The sequence below is a fragment of the Rattus rattus genome, chromosome 2 (genome assembly GCF_011064425.1).
Source record: "Rattus rattus isolate New Zealand chromosome 2, Rrattus_CSIRO_v1, whole genome shotgun sequence".
Classification (NCBI taxonomy): domain Eukaryota; kingdom Metazoa; phylum Chordata; class Mammalia; order Rodentia; family Muridae; genus Rattus; species Rattus rattus.
Window position 1 is genome coordinate 43559345 of NC_046155.1, and position 25760 is coordinate 43585104.

At 42.0% G+C, this 25760-nt stretch overlaps 1 protein-coding gene across 1 annotated transcript in view; it reads right to left on the reverse strand.

The window, feature by feature from the left end:
• Nucleotides 1-7270: 7270 nt before the first annotated feature.
• Erlin1 (ER lipid raft associated 1) overlaps nucleotides 7271-25760 on the reverse strand; it is a 35283-nt gene continuing 16793 nt past the window's right edge. The window contains exons 8-12 of the mRNA XM_032892032.1: nucleotides 21677-21735; nucleotides 20143-20234; nucleotides 13152-13241; nucleotides 11465-11544; nucleotides 7271-9487 (exon numbers count right to left, since the gene is read on the reverse strand). Coding sequence (XP_032747923.1) covers nucleotides 9266-9487; nucleotides 11465-11544; nucleotides 13152-13241; nucleotides 20143-20234; nucleotides 21677-21735 — 543 coding nt within the window. The 3' untranslated portion in view covers nucleotides 7271-9265. The remainder of the gene's footprint in view (nucleotides 9488-11464; nucleotides 11545-13151; nucleotides 13242-20142; nucleotides 20235-21676; nucleotides 21736-25760) is intronic.

Below are 25760 nucleotides of genomic sequence, written 5' to 3' on the forward strand. Positions count from 1 at the left end.
ATGGAGGTTGCCTGTTTTAAGTGAAGCTTAAAGGAAGGGGTGGGGTAGGGGGGATGGTAGGTGGGCGTTCCCTACTGGGCAAAGGCTACTCAGAGTTTTGGACTTAGGAAAAAAAAAAAAACAGAATGGGGTTGGTTTTGTTTACTGGAGCCTGAAATCAAGAAGGGCTGCTGCTTTTCCCTTCGCTCAGAAAATCCGTAACTTTCCTCTTTGTATGTGTGTATGCGCATGCGCACATGTGTGTGTGTGTGTGTGTGTGTGTGTGTGTGTGTGTGTGTGAGCCAGAGGACAACCTTGGACGTTGGTTTTCGCTCCCCACTTTGAGACACATTCCTTATTGTTTACCTTTGCGTATGCTAAGCTATCTGGCAGTGGTGGGTTTTCTGCCCTCCACCTCCTATCTCGGCACCCTAACAGCAGGATCACAGATGCACAGTCCCACACCTAGCTTTACGTAGATGTGGGGATTCGAACTCAGGACATGCCTGTGCAGGGAATGCTTCCCCTTGAGCCATCTCCCTAGCTCTTGCATTTTCTAAGACTCTCTAGTGCATGTCCTTCTTCTCAGCACGGAGAGCTCATTACATACAAAACTGAACTTTTATGTTACATAGGTTTCTAAGACCATGACGTAATTACATCCACAAACTAGAAATAAGAAGCTAGGCTTGGGAGCTCTGAGATGGTTTGGAAGAGTTTTCCTCGGAGAACAGGTCTCTCATCAGCTAAGTCTTTTGAGCCCATCAACAAGAAATGGAACAAAACATGGTATATACCACCCGTCCTTAAGAAGGGATGAAATTCTGACATGCGCTACCAGGTAGGGAGAGCATGCTAGCTCTATGCCAAGCGAAGGGCCAGATACAATTCTTGTGTGAGCCCACTTGTATAGGGTATTTTGAATGAACAAATCAATAGGCTCTGGGAGCAGGAGAAGCGAGGTTACTCTGGGTCGGGAGGAGGAGGGGATGTCAAGCGATTGTGTCATAGGTGCAGAGTTTGTCTGGGAGGTTGGGAAGGTTCTGAAAATGTTGATACCATTAGTGGTCATTCAGCATAGCACGTGTACCTAACGCCACTGAATTACACACTATAAACATGGCAAAATGGCCTTTTTGCTTTAGATGAGGTTTTCCTATGTGGACTTGGCTGCTTGAACTTGTAGTAATCCTCCTGCCTCAGACTCCTGAACACTGGCACCACTGGCACCACGGGTACATGCCATCATACCAGGCTAAATTGGTAAATTTTATGTTATGTTAAATTTTACAACACTTAAAAAAAGTGTTGATAGTTGAAAGGTTATCTCGGTTTTTATTTGTACGTAAAATAGTCAATCTCTGCTGAGGCCAGGTTGGTCTTGAACTCACCCGCAATTGTAGGCGTCTGAGCATTGGGACTGCAAGCATACGCCACACTATGCTTAGCTCTTTAATACATCTGGTTATTCTTCGAGGGTATGGCTGTTTCATGGTCTAGTTTACTGCTTTTAAAGATCTTAAATATGTCTGCCTTAGAAGTAAAAGGTAAATGCGTGTAGCACTAGAATTCTTAGTTAAATGGTTTCCCCTTGGCTCTGAGTTGCCCACAGCGGAACATTATTTCCTCTCAGTAGACAAGCTTATCTTGGTCTTGTTCTTTACTGAGACAGGTAAATCCACAGAATGGTAAGGCTGCCTTAAAGCTCAGTAATCGATCAAGGCCTGGCTGTAATCTTGAAAAGCTTTGCTTCCCAAGTTTCTTTCTAGTCTTTGGAGGAACTCAGTAAGGCGTGACAAGATTTAGGAGGTCCTCCATGATCTGTGCTGCCCCTCCCTCCTGACCCTGCCTTTGGGGCTCCTCTTAGGTGCCCCCATCCCTACCTGTGCAGTGTTTACATGGAATTGTTTTTCCATTCGTCAAAGGATCTGGTGCTGGGATTTTCATAGTATCAGCTCAACCTTCTTGTAAAAAAAAAAAGATGACAGAGACATCCTTTAAATATCAGAGTTTTTCTTTTATAATGACTAGCAGTATTTAAAATAGACATTAAATTAAAACTTAGAATGCTTTCATGACTCCTAAAGGAAATGCCACACTCGTTTCTCTCCTCGGATGAAGGCAACCACCTCCTTTTATGTGTATAGATTAGCCTGCTTGAATATTTGATATGGCTGGACTCTTACAGTATCCTGCCTTTGGTGTCTGCTTTCACTCAGCATGCTTTCAAGGTCACTGCCCCATTTCTTTTCATGGCATGACAACGGTCTGTCCAGTCATCAGCTGCGGGACATGCCTCAGTGTTCTTGAGTAGATATTTGGAAGTGGACCCACTGGGTCATATGGTAACTATTTAACTTTTGGAGAAACCGTGAAAAAGTATTCCAAAGTAAATTACAACCTGCCAGCACTGTATAAGGATTCCAATTTCCTGCCATCATTCCTTACTGTCCTTAGAGAGAGCCTACTGTACTTCCCTAAAAATGAACGGCACTGTATTACTGTATTTCTGTTGCTGTGACAAAACGCCATGACCACAGGCAACTTGGGGAAGAAAGGGTTTGTTTCATCTTTTAACTCGTAGTCAGTCCGTCTTCCAGGAAAGCCAGGGCTTGGAGGTAGGAGCCGATGTCCTGGAGGAGGCAGGGAGCAAGGCTGCTTTCTGACTTGCTTCCATACTCAGCTCATCTTCTTGTAGCATCCAGGACCGCTAGCTCAGGGGTGGCCCTGCCCAGTGAGCTGGGCCCTCCCACATTTATTATCCATCCATTGGGGATATTTTCACAATCGAGTCTCCTTCTTCTAAAATTATTTTATCTGATGTCAAGTTTATATAAAAATAGCCAGTGCAGACACTAAACCCATAAAGCGTTGACTTCATGAGCATTTGCCTGTATGTATACAAGTGCACATCTGTACAGTGTCCACAAAGGGCAGCAGGGGGACAAGTCCCCTGGAACTGGAGCTACAGATGATCGTGAGCTGCCATGTCGGGGTTAGGAACCAAACCCCAGTCCTCTGGAAGAGCTCTTAGCCACGGAGCCATTTCTCCAGCCCCAATACTGATCACTTTACATACTCTTCATGGACACTGCATATGTTCTGAGAGATCCATGGGTTGGGATAGTTTTGCTAACCCAATGCGATAAGTGTGTGTTTCACTGTTTTTTCCCTTTTCTAACACTAGGTTCCTGTCGTCTAGGTGGTTTACCTTCAAGAGTTTGCTCTCCCACAACTGTCGAGTCTGAGAGAGCAGAGATTGTCTTGCTAGGTTCACTGTTGTTCTATTAACTTTACAGCCTTCTGGACTCACACAAGGCATTCTTTAAACTTTTGTTGAAATTTAACTTCATGATCGAAGCACTTTTTCTGTTGTGTCAGGAGGATTGCTGTCTCCAATGAAAATTTTTTTGGAGGGGTCACCCCACAGTAATCATTTATGTTCATTTCTCACTGAAGGTTGTCCCCTGGGGGTGCGAACTCTTGTGCTGGGTCGAGCATGTATGTGGACTGGCTATAGCCATGGTGTTGAGGGATTCCTAAAGTAAAAACGGCTAATGTGCTTGCATGAAGTGGAGATGCAAGCAGGGAACGTGAGGTGGCATCTGGTGGAACTGTCCAACCCAGACCTAACTCAAATCAAGAGATAAGGCTGAACAGAACTTGGGGAATCAAATACCCAGTTTCTCCGAATTCTCCTTATATGCCTGAATTGCAATTCAGCTTAATATAGCTATTAAGATGCAAATCCTGGCTTACCAGTCAGTAGAGAGATTTTGGAGGGAAAACCAGGTCAAACAATTCTGCTTTCTATTCATGCACCAAACACTTTATGTTGGCTGTCCCCGGGAAGAAGTGTGACCTGGGGAGGGGGACTTTTTCAGCCACCATAACTTTCTACTACCAGAGCAGGAAGACTTCCTATCTGAACACAGTATCTACAGTGACCAATTTTTATGCTCTTCAGTTCCACTTGGTTCATCTAATGGAAGAATACTGCTTGTCCAGGCTCCAAAAGGCTCATGTTTCTGCAGTCAGCAGCTATTTTGGGCAGCTCCTCTAGAGAGCACTTCAGAGGGCAAAGACAACCCATGGGTCACTACTTAACATGCTAACCAATCACTCATCCTTTCTCCTGGCCTTCATGGAGACTACACCACCTCTGAAATCTTTCCTAAATTCAGAGCCTTCTCTGTCTAATCGATTCAGTGAGCAAGCCTACCTTAGGACAGCGGTAAAGGCCCTGCAACTATGGTATAGCTCAAAGCTTTACTTCACACCTTGTTATTTATGTGATTTTTGGGTCAAGTGCTCTTTCTAAACCCCAGCTGTAGGATGACAGCAGAGCCTCTTAGGGTTGTGAGGATTCAGAGAGAACGCCTGCAGATGAGAACCTGTGCTAGTAAGTGCAAAGGTTATGAATGGGGGCTTGCAATGAGAAGGCTCTCGTGTCTCCCAGCACTCTTGAGGTGAAGGAATCCAGGAAATTGCATTTTAAATGTAATGTGACTTTTCCATTGCCTCATACACATGGCGTCATCACCGTTTTCAGCTGGCTGCCTCCCATTCATCCTTTGAAACTTGCCTCAGAGCACACATCGATTCCTAGAAACCACCAGATCCTGCCGCTGTTCACTGAACCTGCTGTGCGACTCGCCATTTAGTGTGTACTTATTTACTTAAAGCGCCCCACCCCATCCCCAATGTGGAGATGGTTGCTTTAGCTACACGGTAGGCGTCTAATACTAACAGGAGACTACATTTTTGAAGGTAAAAAAACAAACAGAAACTAGTAAAAAAAATGAATTAAAAGTAACAGCAAAGATAGGTAATATTTCCAAAGAAACATGGTTACCACAGTCCTCTTGTGCTGTAACAGTATCCGAAACTGTGTATAATAATAACTGTTATAATCAGTATAAACTGGCTCTTGGTAACAGAGACTAGGAAGTCCCAAGACTGAGGGGACAGAAGTTAGCTAGCTGTCGTCTACCAGTACTTTACCAAACATTGGTTTTTCTCTTAGCATTCTTTATACGTGCTAGGCTAAGGAGTCTTCAATTTCCTAAGTTCTGGTTTCTTTTAAAACCCTTCTTCCTGTCATTTCCCACCTTGCCTTTTGCTATCTGCAGCTAAAAGGAGCAATGTAGCTGCTTCAAGAATATACACTGAACTTTTTTCAAATAGGGCAGGGAGCAGTTATTGCTCGTCCTCTACTCAGCAGGTCCCAGGCTCTGGGTTCAACCCCCTGCACAACAAAGCAAGGGAGTAATGCCTTCCACTAACTTAGAGAATGGTCTTAAGACTTCCAGAACACCTTGCCACACAGTGGCTTTGCAGCTCAGAAGGATAACCTTCACTTAAGTTCCCAACAGTTAGTTCCTATTTCTGCACCCTCAGAACAGTCTCCGCCATCTTCCCTGTGCTGAAAATCCACTTCCCTACAGCTCTCCTTGCTCCCTCACAAGAACATTCCTTCATGGTCTGCTTGTGGCAACCAAGCTCTACTTATTATTCGACTCCAAAACTATGTCCACGTTTCCAGATATTTATTACAGCAACACTCCAACTCTTCTGGAACTGATTTCTTCTCTTTGTTCATCTTGCATTGTTCTAAAAGAACACTGTCAACTGGGTAATTAATGACGAAGAGCAGTCTCTTGAAATTCTGGAGGCTGGAGATCCAAAATTGAGAACAATACCTCCTGAACGTGCCTTCTTGCTGTATCATCTCACAGCCAATGCAGGCTGTAAGAAACAGTAAGAGGGTGAGAGGAAAAGGGAAGGAGGGAGGAATGCAAGCACACACAGAAATGAATCCCCTTAAAAAGTGAACTCATTCTTGCCATAAAGGGCTTAATCCATTCACTGTACTGACCCCAGGGCCTCATCTCTCTGGGCTAAGAGACTGGTGGACTAGAGGCTGTTCTTTTCTTTTCTTTTTTCTTTTTTTCGGAGCTGGGGACCGAACCCAGGGCCTTACCACTGAGCTAAATCCTCAACCTAGAGGCTGTTCTTAACACATGCTTTTTGAAGAACATACTCAAACCATTGCACAGAGTAAGAAAACTAGCAAAGTGTCACGAGTTATGTATGATCTGTGTAACTAAAGGACACCAGAAGTGAGAAATTAACTGTTCTAAAGGGTTACACATAGACAAGAGAGCAGGAGAGGATCGAGACGCTGGCCTAGGTTTCTAGAATGTCTGTCCCTCAAGGTTGTGGCCAATGTTTAAATCTAGTTATCTTTCACCCTGGCCCCTGAAGAGAAGTATCAATGTGTTTTACTTCATGCTCACACCCATCAAGTACTGTGCCATTCATTCTCTACTGTGGGAATTTCTGGGCTACTCAGAGACAGAAATAAACCGATCTCTATGATTAGATAAACTAACAGACCTTGGAAGTTACCGTATGGAAATTATTTTGCTTAAGAGATGCCCTGCAAGAATGAGTAAACCGTTTAGAGATGGCTGGTAATTTTCCATGATCATTTCTTAAGTCTTCATTCATATGGACTTAAACTCAGCTTCTAAGTCCTTTTGTTAGACGATTTAACTACATTTTCCTGTACTTCAGGAAAATGTAGTTTTGTTTTCATGAAACAAAACTGATCAAGTCTCAAGGATCAAACACCAACTCAGCAGCTAGAACTACATACACTCCCCAGGCAGCAATCTAGCCACGGCCACTGCCTTTACAGAGCCCAGGAAGTGATGACAGACCCTCAGCAGGTCCGAGGCAGGGTGACCCTTCATACAGGGTGAATGGAAACCTGGCTCTGAGCGCAGCTCAGGGTGGGCTCTCCAAGGTGATGAAGGATCCTTAGGAGTTGGCAAAGGACAGCTGCTGCCATAAGAGAGGAAAAGTAGGCCAGGACAGAGCATCACAACGGGAAACAGAGGGAAGGCACACTCCCGGACCTTAGAGGAGCGTGGCTGGAAAGGACAGCAGAGGCAGATTCTAAGCTCCTGGGCCACACACACTGGACTTAGTCATCTTAGAGCCAGTAGGAGTCACACTTCACTGTGCTACTTCACTCTTTCTTACCAGAATGGGCAGAACTCATCTTAATACCAATGCCTATAGGATAACGAGTTCAAATTAGTAGTCACAGCTCCCTGGTCTAAGGTGGGATAGTATGGTGGAGTCCCAAAAGCCAAATAAAGGGCCTCCTTCCCGGGATTCCCCAACTACTGCTCCCTACTAGCTCGGAGTACGATACAGACAGCCGTGGAACATGCTACGGCAACAGAGAAGTGTGAAGACTTGGAGAAAACAAAACACACAATCACTGATAGGAAAATAATTTTATTTAGGTTTTTTAAAAAAGTTAACTTTCACATATAAATTTAGACTTAAAGATTACAGTGTATATTTACCAAAAGGAGCGTCCCTGAAGGATGGTCAGACAAGCTCGCTGAGTGGGCACAGGGACGCTCGCTCCAGAAGGAGCTCAGGTGGAAGCGCTTTCTTTAATCTTCCACAGTGGCGCTTCCCTATTCCTCACCGGGCCTGACTGGTAAGAAAACCCACAACCATCACTTTGGGGCAACAGCATCTCACTAGATGGGAATAAGAAACATGTCTAGGAATGAAAGCACAAAGCTCAATGATCCAGATATCCCACAACAATCATTACATCTGCAGCAACATATAACAGGAGTATTGGATAGTTCAAAAATTCTTGTAAGAAGGGCCAAAGAACACAAAATCTGTTTAAAGGTAATTTCTATAATTAAATGAGAAAAATTATTTTTTCCATATTACAAATGCCTCTACACTATAAGACCTAGGCGGGGAAAACCCTTCAAATCTGGGCTCTCCTTTCTCAGTAAAATGTTTGGCACAACCCTTGAGCTGCTGTGAGATCAACAGCTGAGAGGTTTTAGGAAGTGGCCCCATAATTTTCTGTCTGGCTTCAACACAGTATACACAAGAGCTGTCAACAAGTTGGGCAGACTCAGGTCTACCAGTGCAGCACAAGATTCCAGGAAAGCTAATGTGATGGGCCAAGGTCTGGATGAAATAGATCTCCTAAAGCCACAGGCTAACTTTGTCTTCTCATGGAAAATGAATTCAATGGCTGCCCAAGGAGTCAAAAAGAATTCTGATTTCCTAGAGAAGGTGAAGTTGGAAAAAGCAACTTTGATATCCGCATCCCAGGGAAGGAGACAAAGATGACTAAGGATGCTCTCTAGGTCACTTGGTACCACACTTTGTGACCTACTTTGAGGAGAATCAGTGTGTTAGTGACCATGGCAGTCCAAAAGAACCTTGGCCTTTAGACAGAAGTGCTGGGGTGAATGAATGTGCCCCAAATCCAGTTTTAAAAATAAAAACTTCCTGCAATTATGGTATAATACTGTGCAGTGAATTAGGGATTGCACACTGCTCCTATGTCTGGTTAAAGCCGTGTCCCAGCTTTGGTCGGCCAAGAGGTGACATCTAAGCAGTTTGTGGCTAAAACCAGGCACTTTAGTCACACATGGGCTGGGACAGTGAGGTGGAGGACATCACCGACCAGAGGAAGCATGAGGCCCCACAGCTTCGGTGCAGTGCGGCTTAATCTCCCCTAAATTTCGTTTGCTTTCTGTGTCTCTGAGTCTGCTAATGCAAAAAACTAGTGACTGGGAATCTCTGCGAGGAACCTCTGGTTGGGTGGCAAAGTGCGTGTCCCTGCAGGCCACCAACCTGACTATAGAAAAACAGAAAGGTACAATTTGTATCAAGTAAATGGTTGCTCAACTGGAAGATAAATTTCCTAGGAACCCAGAGGTCTGGCTGTTATCACACAGAAGAATGCCGGAACTAGACTTTAAAGAGAGCCTGGGTCCCAAGTGCCTCATGACACTCGTCTTTTTTAACTTGCTGTTTCTGAAGGTCTTCTCTCTGGCCTCCTAGCTCATGAATGTCTGAGCACACATGTCCTCAGGGACCAATGTAAACATTATTCAATAGACCTCAGCTTTAACAAAACACAGCTTGTTATATAGTGTTAGACATTCCAGTGCAGGCAGTATCTTAGCATCAGACTTTCCCTCTTTCATGAGTACCGGTTTACAAAGGAACACATACAGGATACTTGATAAAACTGTGGCTGCAGAGACCATTTGAGTGCCAGACAGCTGGGTCTATCCTGTAGTCAGCTGGCAAACCAGGACTATGACAAGAGAATCACAACAGAGGACAAATTCCCTGTGAATCTTAAGAGTCCACATAACCACTGTTCCCACTTAGCCCCTTGGGTCGCATCCTGACATGGAGAACATTTCCACCTCTTGCATCAACCTGCGTTCTCCTTGTTTTGGATGGGGCTCTCTCCAGAGGGTTCATGAGTCTCCTCAGGGGAAAGGGAGCCTTCTCTTTCAGTCCTAACATCAGAGTACTTCAAAGCACAAGAGGAGTCCACGAACATGTTAGGGATGTTGCTGCCAAAGTAGATCTTACTGTTAGAAGCAATGGCCTGGTACTTCTTGAGTTCCAGATATTCTGGGGTCAATTTGTGCTGTGTGGGGTAAACAAGAGCAGAGAATTAGAACAGTTGGTGCAATAGTCAGCTCTTTCTCCCGAAGACTGTTTCTGCAGGTGCTCTCCTGAGTAACACGATTCAACTTGAAATGCTTGTCAGTGACCCTATTTCATTATGGAGTGTGTCTGTCCTATGAACAGCTAAGTTCTTGACTAAAATTCCTTTAACAAACTCCTGTCTTAATGTAGGATAAGCCATATTTTTTAAAAATAGATTGAGGATCAAATAACACAGTATTTCTTTTGTAGCTTATAAAGTAGTTTACATGCATTTTCTCAACTCAACGAGGAAATGACACAGCATTTCTGATTCTCTTGAGAGAAGTATACAATTCAACAAATCAGTGTTAGGGTTTCCAAGGAAAAGCCGAAGTCCACAATTGTTTAACCAGGTGTCTCAGTGATTCAACCGTTTCAACCAAATTTGAGAATTGGAGTATATCTAGACATCTAGAAATCACCTAAGCTGGCATCTTGCCTTTATGCAGAAGTTGGCTGTTTAAATCATTTGTGAAAATATGGGTGTCTGTCAACCACCAGAACTGCTTCAACCAACAGTTAATGTTTGAAAAAGGACCTCATATATTTCAGGCTGGCCTCAAACTTGCTATGTAGCAGAGGATGACCTTGAACTTTTAATACTCCTGTTTTTACCACCAGATTACTGGGATGCTAGACATTCGTCACCACGCCCAGGTTCATGTGGTGTTAGAGACCAAACTGAGTGCCCAGCCATGCACTCTATCACCCGACCTCCATCATCAGCCTCTCTACTAGGATTCTGTGTCAATATTTTCAACCAAACTTGCTTTTGGTTTAGAACTCATTGTTCCCAATCCCCCCAGGACTACTCTGGTCATCCACTGTGGCTCGTCTGTCCCGTCCTTTGCAGTGTGATCAGTCACTCTCTGCACTCTGGCGTCTCCACCCTCTCCAGCTGACTCTGGTCCTCGGCCAAAACACGGCAATTACATCTGATCATACAGCACAACTAAATTACTTCTTAAAGCCCTTTTAACACACACTGATATCTGAGTAGCATTTCTCATGATGGTATAAAATGACTACCCTTTTCAGAATAAGTTTGATCTTAATAATAAAGTCTTTTATTTAAAAAAACGACACCTTATTTTTGTTTATACATATGTTTGTGTGCGCAGATGTGCACACAGCTGCGAAGGGACGAAGACAGTATCTAACCCTTAGAGTTGGAGTTGTGAGCCACCCAGTGTAGGTGCTGGATATTGAACTCTGATCCCCTGAAAGTGCGGCAAGCACTCTCACCCATCTCTTCAAACCCAATAATAAGATCCTGATGCCTCTGCCGGGCCAGATCGCTAACTCCCAACTTGTACCAGTGGATGTATAAAGTTCCCATCTTGCTTTCATCTGACAAAATTCCACTTTGTTTCCCCTGAGGTCAAATTTGTTTCTAAATTATACTGTGGAAATGTGCATGTGAGAAGATGTTAAATCAGTACTACAGGCGTGCGGCAGGAAGGGCTAGGGATACAAATGTACCATAATACACAGTCAGCCTTCAACCGTGAAAAAGTATCTCACCCCAGAAAATGCAAGGACGACTCTGAGAGCAAACAATACTCTAAGTTCAGCTTCTATTCTGAAAAGCTATCTGGAAAGTTATTCCAACTCAGTTTTCCTCTTTTTCTGCCACTTTCTCAAGAGCTTGTCAACTATTCGGAGCCCCTCCTTACAGGACAAATGAACGGTTTTATGGCATCTGACCTGTGCTCATGCATCTGTTGGTCTTTACTTTTTACTGTTATAAAAACAGACAATGTTCCCTCCCTAACAATGGGTATCAATATGTCTGCTATGTAATTGGTTGATGATGGGTCGGCCACTCCCCTTTTCTGACATCGAATACACTAGAACCCAGGAAATGAAATGCACACCAGAAACAGTTCCTAGGGAAGGGCATGAGAGCGGTCACCTTGTTTGAGGTGGCATATTTGTGCGCAGCATAATACTCGGCATCTGCCTTCGCCTTCTCTCGGGCCAGGAACGCAGCGTCTAGCAAAGAAAACAGTAACAACATGTTTGAAATGAAAGAAAATTGCTACTGTAGTCCCACATTTGGGTAAGAGTATCTTTTTTATCTCTCTTTTTTTTTTTTTTTCATGTCAAGCCAAGAGAGGAAGAGAGGGAGCGAGAGAGAGAGAGGGAGGGAGGAAGAGCAGAAGAAGAGTGGAAGAGCGGAAGAGAGAGTGAGAACCTTTTTTATCTCTTAATAGTTCAATTGTTTGCCTTACTTTAAGTTATAACTTTAACAATTTAAAAAATCTGAATCCTCAGGACAGCTCCTTTTTAGGGGGAATTAAAGTTCATCACTGTTAACTTTTGCGTTAACTCGTTTGGTGTTCTAAGTGGTTCCTTTGTCCTCTTTCTCCCTCCAACTTCCCACCACCTAGAGCCTTAGCCTTCACCCAGGTGGGGGTCAGGCAAACAACCATAGGCATAATCTAGACTCAATTAACAGAGATAAGAAAAAGCTATGTACAAGCATAAAGACTGGACTAAGAACATCTATCTGCATTAGCATATGCAAGGCATTAGCTGAATAATGAACAGACCACTGTGTGATTTCAGAGTTTTACATTTTTCATTACAACTGGACCGTGTCTTTTCCCCAGCTAATTTGTTGTTATTGCTGTTTTCATGTGACAAACTGGTGGTGGTTAAGTTCATTATTCTGAACATTAAAAAAATTATTTGTGTGTTTAATTTATGTGCTTAAAGTATGTGTGTGTGTGTGAGAGACACACACAGAGAAGGGAGGGAGGGAGAAGGAGAGGGAGACACACACACACACACAGGGAGAGGGAGAGGGAGAGGGAGGGAGACACACACACACACACACACACACACACACAGGGAGAGAGAGAGGGAGAGAAAGAAGAGGAGGAGGAAGGGGAAGAGGAGGAGAAAGGGGGGGGGGAGGGGAGGGGAGGGGAGGGGAGGGGGAGGGGGAGGGGGAGGGAGAGGAGAGGGGGAGGGAGAGGGCAGCTGAGAACTGCCTAACATGGGTTCTCCGAGTCTCTGGGAGAGCAGTATGTGTTCTTAAGCACTGAGTCATCTCTCCTGCCCTTACCGTGCATATGCCTAAAAGCTTTTTGTTCCATTTTATTTTATGTATATGGGTATTTTACCTGCCATGTATCTCTGCACACCATATGTATACAGAGGATGTTAGAAGATGCCCTTGGGACTAGAATTACAGACAGTAATCACGTGGCCTGCGGATTGAACCTGTCCTCTGGAAGAGTAGCCGGTGTTCTTAACCACTGAGCCACCTCTCTAGATACTTATTTTAACAAAAGATTTTGAGGAATTCTTATACTTCATCAGAAAATAAAGTGAAAGCTAAAAAGACCCATTGTAGGAAAGGAAACGAAAGGCTGAGCCATCAGTTACAGACTGAAGAGAGAACTAGATTCTATAGGCTTTGTTGTTGTTTGCTTGCTTTCTTGTTGCTGTGTTTGTCTAGAGCATCAGGGTAGCTACTTCCTCCAGACCAGCACAGCACACCCTATGGTCTCCCCCACAAGACAATCAAGACCTGGTCCTGAGGCAGAGAGGCAGCTCAAGACATCCAGAAGTTCAACTTTTCACTGTTGTACCTTCAATCTCAGAAATGCGTTTTTCAGTTTCTTTCTCCATCACTTTCTGTTGAAATCGAATTTTTGCCACTTGTGCAATCTTCTCTGCTTCTATAAGAACACAACAAAGAGAAACACACTTAGAATCAGCAGTACATGGTATAACATAAATTACGTGTGGCTAACTGCTTCCAAGGTTTTATCTGTTCTAGAAACAACCTGAGAGGAAGAGAATTTCCTTCTTTCTTTACTGTTCTATCTTGGTAGTGCAAGCTTTGTGGGAAGAAGGTTATGAAAGGTTAACAGTTTCAGTCTTTCATGAGACTATAGAACAATGGTTCACAGGTAAACAGTAAAGACCGGTACAAAAGTGAAGCAATACAAACTCATGGCAGCGTAGGACAATGGCATATGGTGGCAAGAGAAAAACAGAATAGGGAAATTAAACCAAGAAGACATTTTGTAGGAATTAATGAACATGACCTGGTAGGGATATGCCATGAAGCATAAAATAAATAACATAGGATAAACGAAAAGAACAAAACAAAACAAAACCCTATATATAGAAAGTACACAGCCAGATAACAAGAAAAGACAATAAAGAAAGCCTGTGGTTTGAGTGGCAGGCTGCACAGTTTAGTGTTAATACATTCAGGATCTACTGTTAAGTGGCCATCAAGAATATGACATAAGGAAATATGACATTCCCTATCAAAGAAGGAAATGAGTTACTTATGGAAACAAATGTTCACAGTGAGCACAGTAGCTGCCACATCCAAGTGCACACAGGGAAAACTAAACAGCTTTAGTAAACATCTGTCCAAACCAAAGCTCCCTGGACCGAACAAGAAAGGCTCTAATTACACTGGAAATTCTACCTCCATCCTTAAAATAATATCTCAAATTTCCTTTTCAGATGAAGATTATGAAGGCTATAGTCCTCTATTGTCACAGGTTTCTTATCTGAAGATTTAACCAAATACAGATAGAAAATACTCAGAAATGTAAAAAAAATGTGTAGTGGACATAAACATTTTTTTTGTTATCATTCCCTAAATGCTTAGTATAACAACTGTTTCCAAAAACCTTTCATTTACTAGGTATAAGCAACCTAGAGGTGATGTAAAATACATGGGAGAATGCACCTAAGTCAGATGAAACACATTCCATGTTCTATAAACGACTAAAACACCTGTAAACATGGTATGAAACCCCCAAAGGGCCCAAGAGATACTTTAGCATATCTCATCTCTGGCTTCTGGGAGAAAACATAAAACAAGAGAGAAATTTTCCAAATATTTTTTTTCTTTTTTCAGAAGGCAATATCCTTTATAAATTACCCCAGGACTCAACTGAGTGAAATCAATCTGTATTATATCAGCTTAAAAACAGACTGAGGTACACCACTCTGCACTTCATGGGAAGAAACTAATGAATAGCACAACCAGACTTGGAGTTCCAGACAAGGGAGAGTAGACTTGAGGTATGCCCTAAAGTGTCATGAAAACAATCAATTTGCCTTAAAATGCACAGCGAGTTCAGAAACAAGAATGAAAGCCCTCCAGTGGCACAGAAGAGAGAGCTGAGGATTGTATGGTGGCAGCCCCCAGTGGTTATTTCACAGGAAAGAGAGGCATGTGAGCAGTGCTCCAAACAGGACAAGATAAGCCTTGTACATTCACACCGACTTCTGAATAAAACCAAGACCTCCAGAGGCTACAACTCTAGGGAGGCTGGACTAAAGAACTCTGCCCAGAGCCTAGTGAGGAGAGCGGGAGATCGAGCAGCGACTTTAAAAGCAGAACAACCCGCGCAGCTGCACGCTCATAACCACATACGGCAGACAGACAACAAGTGAATTTGGTGTGGTGCAGAACTGTGAGCTGATGGACCATCTGAGGATGAACTGACAGCACTTCTGACCAAGGAAGACCAAACAAGCTTTGCCTATGCTAGAAAAACAAAACAAGAAAACAACCAAATAGTAGGCAAAAGTAAACTGTCTGAAGCCGAGGGAAAGATCACCACTTTTAAACGAAAGCAGATGTTCACTCCAGGAGTCCTTAGCAGTGATGAGTAAGGGGCGAGAAGATTAAAAATAACACGGAGACAGTGACAGCAACCATGGCAGGTGAGACTGGAGAAGACGGTGAGAGTTAAAGCATTTTAAAGTATTATCCGAGGACAAAGAAACTATTTAACTTTAGATTTGACTGAGTCAGATACACATTTCACAAGTAATGACTAGTTGTGCATTCTAGACACAGAATGTCAAGTAAAAGAAATAAAATGAATACAGACTCTTCACAATGGAAAAAGAAGTAGAGGAAAATACATGGTAAATAGCACATATTGAGTGATAACAAATCTAAATACAGTAGCAACTACAATAAATATAAAAAGACTAAAACTCACCAGTTAAAAGACAGATTCTCACATTGGATAAGATAACAAAATCCAACTATATGCTGTTTATAAGAGACACACCTAAAACATAATGACATAGAAAAGTTGAAAGTAAAAGAATGAGAAGATACACCAAGAAAACAGCCAAGAGAACATAGCTATGTTATGAGGCATAACCATACAGCTATCATTAGACAGCGTGAGTCTTATGCTATAAAATATGTTTAGGAATAAAGAATGTTATTATAAGCCAGTAACAAACCTCCTGAGAAACTAACAATCCCAAATGTAAATGCCCCTCATGATATAGGCTCAAAATAAAGAAAAAGTTGTAAATCAACAATGAGTATAGTAGAACGTTTTTACACAATGTTCTCAGTAACTGATAGGACCAAAGACAAAATGAGGAGAGCACAAACAATGCAGTCAATCATCACAGAAACCTGCATCCACCAGACAGAGACAATATTTATACACGTGGGGCATTTACAGAAAAGGGCTATAGAGCAGATTTCAACACACAACTTGATGACCCATACAGCAAATGTTATCTTCTGACTGTAACTGACACTAAAATTCAATAATAAAAAAGGTTGAGTCTCAAAGCTCACTAAACCAAAAACTGAAAAAAAATACATATAACTCATGGACTAATGATGAAATGATAATGGAAATACCTTAAAAAGAAAACTAGACATATAAGCCAAAGAAGAGCCACTAAACAAATTCTCCAAGACCAAAGCAGTGCTCAAAAGAAAATGTACACTCCTACATGCTTCCACTAAAACCAGAGCAAAGCAAAACAAAAGAACCCAGAACCAAAAGAAAGAAAGGAAGGAAGGAAGCAACGAAGGAAGGAAGGAAGGAAGGAAAAAAGAGAGGGAGAAAGAGAGGAAGAAAGAGAGGAAGAAAGAAAGGAAGGAAAGAAAAAAAAAGGAAAACCTGGAAGTCACTGGTTTTAAGCATCTAATACTAGGATTTGTTTCTTAAAGGACTGTTAAATAAATTCACAGAGCAGAAGGAAAAAATTCATAAATAACACTGGAAAGCAAGCAAGTAAGCCAAAACCAAACGCAGTTCTCCAAAAAATAATAAGATCAAAATTGATCCAACAAAAAGAATGTACAAACAACAACAACAACAACAACAACAACAACAACAACAACAACAACACTGTAAGGAAAGGGAGGGAACAGCAGATGCTTCAAAGCTGCATGAAGGTTACAGGTCCACATCCCCATTTGTAGTATTCTATAAAACAGACAAATTTCAACAAAAATAAAATTACTAGGCCTTAAAGAGAAATGAATAATGGAGCAGACTTTTATGCAATAGAGAAATGAAATCAGGTTAGATATCACCAAAGCACAAGCAAACAGAACAGCACAAACCACAGTGAAGCACAGTGTGTCATGGGTCCACGAAACCCATGACAAGAAACAGTATACACCACACGAGCCATCCTGGGAATAAATGTTCTTCAAGTCATTCTGCAGTTGGAAGAAACACAGCACACAACAGACAGCAAATCCCAGCACCAAACAAAATACGAATACGTAAAACATGCTAAGAGTCTATAAGAAAACTGTAAGGTGACCTCATGAGAAACAAAAGTAAAAATTCTTAGTAAGCCTTTCAAGAGATTATGTGACCCTTCCCCATAATGACTATGTCGCTTTAACAGAGTAACACAGAGAAGATCCAGTAATGTAACATCTAACAATACAATCCACCATATCAGCAGCTTAAAAATCAACTCCACATATACAGAAAATAATTCAGTTCCAATGATTCTTAATAAGGCCCTTGACAAACAAAGAACAGAAGGGAACTTCATTAAATAGCAAATGTTAAGACACAATTGTTATGGAACTATAGCAGCTCAATGCCTGCCACTGCTACTTTCAGAGGCCAAAGCTTAAAGCAGTGAAACAAGAGGAAATGAAAGGTGTGATCTTTCTATGCAGAAGAAAAGTAGAATTACTGATACCTAAAAACAACACGATTGCTCACAGAAAACCCAGGATAGCACTCTGGATACTAGCATTTTCAGCGCTGTGGCTAACTAAAGACCAATGACTGTCCACACAAAGCAATGACAAGGTAGAAAAGCTCCTTTGCAGAAGAGAGTACTTATTACAGAAACAAACAAAAACTTACAGGGCTACACAGGCACGAACAGCTTTCTTTGTTTTTCTTTTTGAGGCACAGTTTTTCTGTAGATTTGTCTGTTCTGGAACTTATTCTGTAGAGCAGGCTGGCCTTGCTTCCCCAGTACTAGGACTATAGTGTGTTTCACCACACCAGGTACTAATAGAATGAATTTCTAGCAAATATCAAGGCCCTTAAGAATACTTTTTCCAGTTCTCATGTGTGTGCGGGCAAACGTATAGAGCATATGCATGTGGATACACAGCATGTGGAGGAAGAGGCTGATACCAGGAATCCCCTTTGACTCTTCCATCTTATTTGTTAAAGTGGGGTCTTCTCAATGAAACCAGAACTTGTCTATAAAGTCTTGCTGCCAGCTCGCTGAGTCCATCTATGCCTAGTGAGGCTGAACTTACAGGCGGGCCACCAAGCCCACCCCAGGTTTTTATGTGTTTCTGTTTTTCACAATTGCTTACATTTTACACCCTGAGTCATCTCCTTAATCTTTAATTATTATACTCCTTAAAATACATTTCTCATAAATAGAAGAGATTTGAAAGACTTAGTATCATAAATATTTCCATGCTCTCCAAATCAGTGTACATTCAATGTAGTTCCAACAAAAATCCTGACAGTATTTTACAGAAGTGAGCTGGTCCTTAGTCTCCTAGCTGAATACATTATAATTAAGAATAGTTAACAATTACAGCCAAGAGGAACAGCTAAGGAAAAACTCCAGCAGCAAGAAGTAACAGGGGAGACAGAGCAAAGAGTTAAAACACAACAGAGATCTTAGCATCAGAGCAAATGGCATGTAATAGCTTACCGTATACCAGGAATGGCATTCAAACAGAGAAAGCAACGGACTACTCAGTAGTCGAGGTAGCTGAGCTGCTATTTGGAAGAAGTAAAGCCAAACCTGTCACACTGACATTAACACACCCCTGTGAATGATCTGTCACACTGACAGTAACACACACCCTGTGAATGAAAGGCCCATACACAAATCTGTCACACTGACATTCACATACCCTGTGAATGAAAGGCCCATACACAAAAATCCAGAACTTTAAATGTTTAGAATGAATGGTACTGGTGGAGGCAAAAGAGCTGGTACAGAAAATAAGGCACAAACCACCAGATTTGTGATGAACTGGATATGTGAAAATCAGATATCTGTATCTCAAAGTTACTTCCATTCAAAGGTAAGTCACTAATGAAGAAAAGGTCATTTGCAAAGCATAAATCTGGGGAAGGATCAGTACTCAAAAAATACAAAGAACACCATAATCAGTTCGAAAAAGCCATCAGAGAACTGACATAAGATACGTAAAGGCAGTAAACCTTAAAGGGTTACTTTAACCCTTAAATCCAAATAAACAATTATCAATAATCCAGGATATTAACATTGAAATTATGTGATCCTCTGTCCATCACTGAACTGGCATGCATGTTTGAAGTCTGGCAACTCCAAGGGGTAAGGAGGACGCAGAGAAAGGAGAACTCAACACAGAGATCAGAATCCAGAATTCAAACTCTGCTGAAGACACTGAGTTGGAAGAACTAGGGAGGTGGCAGATTGGCAGCAAGAGAAACCTAAGCCCACCCACACACTGAGCTCAGCAAGTGTGCCCTGAGGGATGTTTTCTAAACCGCTGCTTCTCAAGGACCTACCCAAAGTACCTTTTCCTTGAATTTCAATCTATTAGGAACCAACAGATTACAAACTATAATAAAAACAAATTGTTAGAACTGGACCACTCAGAGCTCCCAGGGACTAGGGCGCCCTCTGCACACGTAGCAGAGGACGGCCTTATCTGGCCTCAGTGGGAGGGGATGCACTTGGTCCATGGAGCTTTGATGCCCTGAGAAGGGGGATGCTAGAGAGGTGAGGTGGGACTGGGTGGGTGGGGGAGCACCCTCTCAGAGGCAAAGGGGAGGGGAGATAGACGGGATGGGTAGGTTGTGGAGGGAGGACCTTCGGAAAGGGGGACAACATTCGAAAGGTAAATAAATAAAATAATTAATAAGTAAAACTTACAAAAAATTCACTGTGAAAATGCTTTAAGAACTTCTTAAATTCTCTCAGGAGTTGGACAGTTTCATTAAGGCTTAGGACCCTCTGCTGAGTCACGCTGCTCTAGGAAATTCCTGCACGTGTGCACGGCAGCCAACACAGAGGTGCTGTAGTAAGAACACACTAGAAAGCAACTCTCCTGCAGGGGTTCACGAATGAACAGATTCATGCTCACAATGAAATTATACCGTAAACTGAAAAGGAGCTAGGCCACACTTCATTACCTACTGGCTTCACTTACTTAAAGGTTTAAGGACATCTGAATGTACAATGAAGGTTCCAGAATTCTCCACTATACATCATGCTAATCTGATGAAGAACAGGACAAAGTTACAATACCTACACAAAGTCATTCGATTCACAAAAAAATCCAAGTACCTATAACAGCTCTCTTCCTCTCTGTCTCAGCTTCTTTCTCCACAACCTTTTGTTTCTGTGCAGCTATAAGAAGTTTTGTCTTCTCTGCCTCCCTGTGAAGTAAAACATACAAATCACAAAAGGTTCTGCCTTTCCCATCTTCCTCCCATCTTCCCTCCTTTGTGGTCCTGGGGATACGGTACAGTAACATACGGGTGTGAGAGGCTAACTCAAGCTTGTCCCATATACGACCCTTCTGAATAAGGAGAGAGAGGGGAGGTGGGAGGGAGGGGGAGTGAGAACAGGAGGGAGGAAGGAGAGAACCCACACGACTCATCATTAGTGGAAGCAATCATCTATCTCCCTGATCCTTGAAAAAATTATTTCTACGAGCAGCTCAGATTCCTAATCTACCTCTCAGCCTGACACTTCATGATTTTTGGTTTTAAAGCACAGCTCTACAATCAATCAGAGGAAATAAAACTCTGCCTAACAAAGACAGACTAGAAACAAAGACGACTCAGGGTCATTCTACCTTAGAGCAGTACTGTTATTCCTTGGACCCTGAGTCAATACACCCTATATTCTCTCTCTCTCTCTCTCTCTCTCTCTCTCTCTCTCTCTCTCTCTCTCTCTCTCTCTCTCTCCTCCTCTCTGCCTGTCCCTGTGTGTGCATGTGCACTCAGCCCTGTGTATGTCAGGTCAGCCCTCTGCCATGAGTCACATCCCCAGCCCCAGTCTTCATCTACTGTCGTCCTGGTTTTTGTAGTTAGTTTTCATTTAGCATCTCTTATTTTCTTCCCAACAGCCAAAATTTCTAAACATGTTTATTCTTTTCATATGCACTCTCTGAGAATATTGCTATTTCAAATATTTTAAGTATCATCATAAACAGATCCTTTAAAACATTTAGAAACTAATCCCATGTCAGGCATGTAATGTCTTTCTTCCCAGTTCTGGACAAATTAAAAAGAAAAAGACTCAGGAGTCAACTCAAACTCAGGCAATTATCACAAAATAATGAAAAAAAAATCCCTAAGCTTTATACCAACTAAGTATCTACTCATTAAAAAAAAGATTTTCCCCTTTAAAACTGTGTATGGGTGTTTTGCCTGCATGCTCGTCTGTGCAGCGTGTGTTTATAGTGGCCATGCAGGTCATAAGAGGGCCCTGAATTCCCTGGGACTTATCTATTCTTATCATTATAATAAGGTAACAAAATGGACATTCTTTTCGACATTAACAGGCTTTCCTGTTTTATTAATATTTCATTCACGGCTTTATTTATATATAGAGATCATAGCTCCTTGTATCTCCAGCAATCATTTCACAACAGATTGCATCTCTGAGCACTGCTTTGGACATGTCCACACATAAAGAGAAATCTAGTAAGAATTTACTGGGAATTAAGATACAAAAGGTAATATTACTAAAATACAGAGCACAGCTATTTATCCAATCACAGATTAAACTTTCCATCTTTTCCCTAGACTGTTATACTAATATATAAATAGTTCTAAATAGAAAATATTAAGACCCCCTGAGTGTTACTCACATTAACTCAAAATTTCTTCTTATGGCTTCTGGGATTTTGGGTTTTGTAACACGCACAGCCTAAAAAAAAAAAAAAAGAAAAGCCAATATATATATGAGAAATAAGTATTCACAGTAGGCATGGGAGTATACACTCATATAATCTAAGCACTGAGAAGATAACAGCAGGAGGACCAGAAGGGAGTTCAAGGTCACTTTGGGCTACACAGGCACTTACCTAAGAATAACAAAACTCCAAACAGAAGGCAACAGAAGAAGTCCAAGAAACCACTCCTTCTCAGATGACTCATTTCAACAACAATTGTAACAGTTCCCACTAACTTACACAAGGATCCCACTGGAAAACCTACATAGTCTGTTGTCACATCAAGAGTCAAAGGTGAACTACCAGTTTACTTAAATGGTGCCTGACCTCAAGAGAAAAACCACCTTACTCCTCCTGAAAGAACTTAAACTGGGACAGTTCCTCTTAGAAAATAGATTACAAACCTCTGTAGTTGGAGAGTTTTGCTTGCCATTTCAAATTTACAAACCAAAGAAGATAAGTCAGTCAAAGGAACAAAACTGAGAGGGAAATGATGTTAGAAGCTAATGAAGTCCCAGGCAGGTGTATGCAACTGAATTCTGTGTCCAGTGAGCCAATGGCCACGTCCTAAAGTTACAATCTGTCGGCAGTATAAAGCAGCCCAAAGTTTTACGACAGTGGTTCTCAACCTATATATATAGGTCATAACTCCTGTGGGGGTCACCTATCAGATAGCCTTTGAGAGTCACAGGGTAACATATAAGACATTTTTTATATTATGGTTGGTAACAGCAAAATTACAGTTATGAAGTAGCAATGAAATAATTTTATGGTGGGTGTCACTACAACATGAGGAACAGCATTTAAGTGTTAGTAAGGTTGAGAACCACTGCTTTAGAAAACTAGCAACTCAGAGCTTGCACTCTTCCTTTCTAGAGTCCATTTAGAACACAGTTTATCTGTGTCTGTAGGCATTCCTTACTGATACTTGGCTGTTCTAATCACAGTGGACTTTGGCATAGTTAAGAGTATCTATTTGGGATCTGTTGCTTTGGAGGCTGACTTTCACACACTAAGAACTTATCTCTGGAGGCTTTGCATTTGCTAACCAAACATCCTGCACCTACCGCGATACTGCACACATAAATCAGGGTTGGATCTCTCTCTGAAAACTGGCTAAGTGTTTAAGTAACAATCTTTAAGCACACGAATCTTATTTTTTTAAAGGCCTTTTTACATTTACTTCTGTGTGTACATGCAGGCACAGTCAGAGGAAAACTTGCAGGTCCTCTCCTTCCACCAGGCGGGCCCCAGGCAGTAAGCGCCTCTCCTTGCTAGCCTACTTACTTCATCAGCCCAGACTTTCCAACAATTCTTTCTTTCTCAGTTCACTCAGGGTTCATTTTTTAACCCTGGCTATTGAAAAATAACATTCCCATTGGTAGCTAAGCTCATAGTACAGACCAAGTAAAGACTTTATTTTAAAAGACTGGAAAAAATGCATATGTTTTTGCTTAAGTTTTTATAAAATGAAGGAATTCTCTAGCATTGTAGAAAAAAATCACAAGGGGATTTTAGACTGCAAGAAACAGCATCATGAGTTAGGTTCCCAACCATGGACACACAAGAAAGCATTTGTCAAGCTTCTGATGACTGAAGAATCTCAGCCTCTGAGGGCAGGAGAAATGGTCCAATGGTTAGAGATCCAGAGAACCTAGTTTGATTCCCAGCACCACCATGGCTCAGAAGTGTAACCAGTCCCAAGGCATCTGAAGTCCTCCCCAGCACCAAGCATACATGTGGTGCACAGACACACTTGAAGGCAAAACACCCACATACATAAATGCTGCCTGCCATTGTACAGGTCTAAAAGTCACTTGCTTCCTCATTTACAAACAAAAGACCAAAAACAAACAAACAAAGTCTCTCTCCTTTGCTCAATTTCTAGTCCTTACTTGAGAAAACATCTTGAAAAGAACAGGATGAAGGCAAGTGACTTCTCCAGTCTATCTGTGAAAATACATACAAGTTCCCTACTACTACAGCTGGGACACAGAGATCACCAATTTCTGGGCCATATTTCCAGACATCTGTAAAATATCCTCAAGTTTCCTCCAGGGAGGGGCTACTGCTTCAAAGTTGGTAGTTGCTTTCAAAGAACAAACACAGAATACTTTATAAGTTTATAGTTCAACATATAGAATGAGTGGTAAACATCCAAACTATTGGCTAGACAAAAGGCTGGTGGGCCTATCCTCTCTAACCTAAAGGTAGAGGTGGAGAAAATCAAGTATTTGACTGATCTTTCTTTGGAGAAGTGCAGGCATTTTGAGTTAAGCCATGTTTGCCTTGTTTGGGTGAGAGAGGGAGAGGAAGAGAGAGAGGGAAAGGAAGAGGGGAGGGGAGGGGAGAGGAGGGGAAGAGAGTCTAAAACAGTAGTTCTCAACCTGTGGGTTGTAACCCCTGGTGGTGGGGGTCACATAGCAGATATCTGTATGTCATATATTTACATTATGACTCATAACAGTAGCAAAGAAATGATGTTATGGGTAGGAGTTACCACAACATGAAGAACTTATATTTTTTGTTTGATATTTTCTTTATTTACATTTTAAATGCTATCCCCCTACCTCGAAGAACTTATATTAAAGGGTCACAGCATTAGGAAGGTTGAGAACCATTGGTCTAAGGTCTTCAAACTTTCTGCCTAAAAACGGCAGCTTGGTTCTTGGCTTTGTTTTACAGGACTATCTTTATTAAATATACTTAAGAACAGGGAAAATTTCAATGACTTCATAATTGTCAAACACTTCAATAACAGTGCCTCAAAACTGCCCCTAGAGACCAGCGTCCCTCAGAGCCCCTCACAGATGGGCTTCTTGCTTTACTCCTGCAGCAACTCATTTGCTTTAGAAAAATGTATACATCCAAAGATCCCAATAATAGGGAAAGTACACCAACCATAGGGAAAGATGAGCAGTGTGTACGACATGAGGCTACTTGGACGACACTGCCCTTCTGAGAAGGAGCGCCTCAGACATGACTATTCGGCTCTCATTCAGCCAGGAAATAACGCCTGGTGAATGACTCCCAAGTCTTCTCATTATTCAAATTGGCTTGATGAGCCTGAACAGTATGAAAGCTGAGGAGGACATCTTCCCAGTTCATCTGGACAAGTCTCCATGGCCAGAATGAACAAAACCATTTAACATCTATACACAGCAAAATGTTTTCCAGACTGGGCAAAGGTAGAGTCAGTCTTTGGATGTTAAAGCAGAGCTCATAAGCTTGACTTAGTCCAAATATGGATCTTGAAGGAATGGCAACCACCTTGAAACCTCTCACATCATGATTAAGTTCATGGGAGATCTGATGCAGAGATGAGTAATGCTGTGTAATGGTTTCTTTATTTTACAATCAATTTTCCAAAATATAGTTTCTGCAGCTTTCCAGGGAGATAATTCTTCTACCTCTCGCCTAAGGTCCACAGGCACATTACCTACTGTGATCTTAGTCCTCTATATGTGGAACAGCTGCCTTGGGGCTTATTGGAGAGGAAGGTGCATGCTAGGCTCCTCTTTAGATTGCCTGGGTCCTCTTGGGCCTGATGGACTACAAGAGGTAGGTGCAAGGGGACAATGAACAGCAGAAATCCTTTATAAGGTACCCATGGGTCACCCAAACCTTTGGCAAATATGGCTGTGCCCAGTCTAGAGATTAGTAAGGTACAAAAACTAAGGTGACTGAGATGCAGCCATGACCCATCCTGAGAGGAGTTAATGGATTAGAGACTCTGTACCATAACACCCCACCACTCAGAGGGTCAAGGACAAAGATTTTAAGAGCAAGCATTCAAAATATCTTTAAGTGGATCAGGGGCTATAGTTCAATGGTAGAATGCTTGCTTAGCATCAGGGAGTCCTTGGGTTGGGACCTTAGAACCGCAAACCAAACAAAAACAGAACTTTTAAGCAACAACACTTCCTATGTGAAAAGGATAATCAAATCTGTAGGTATGCCGAGGGCTATCATACTAGTATGAACATCATGTGGGACGGAA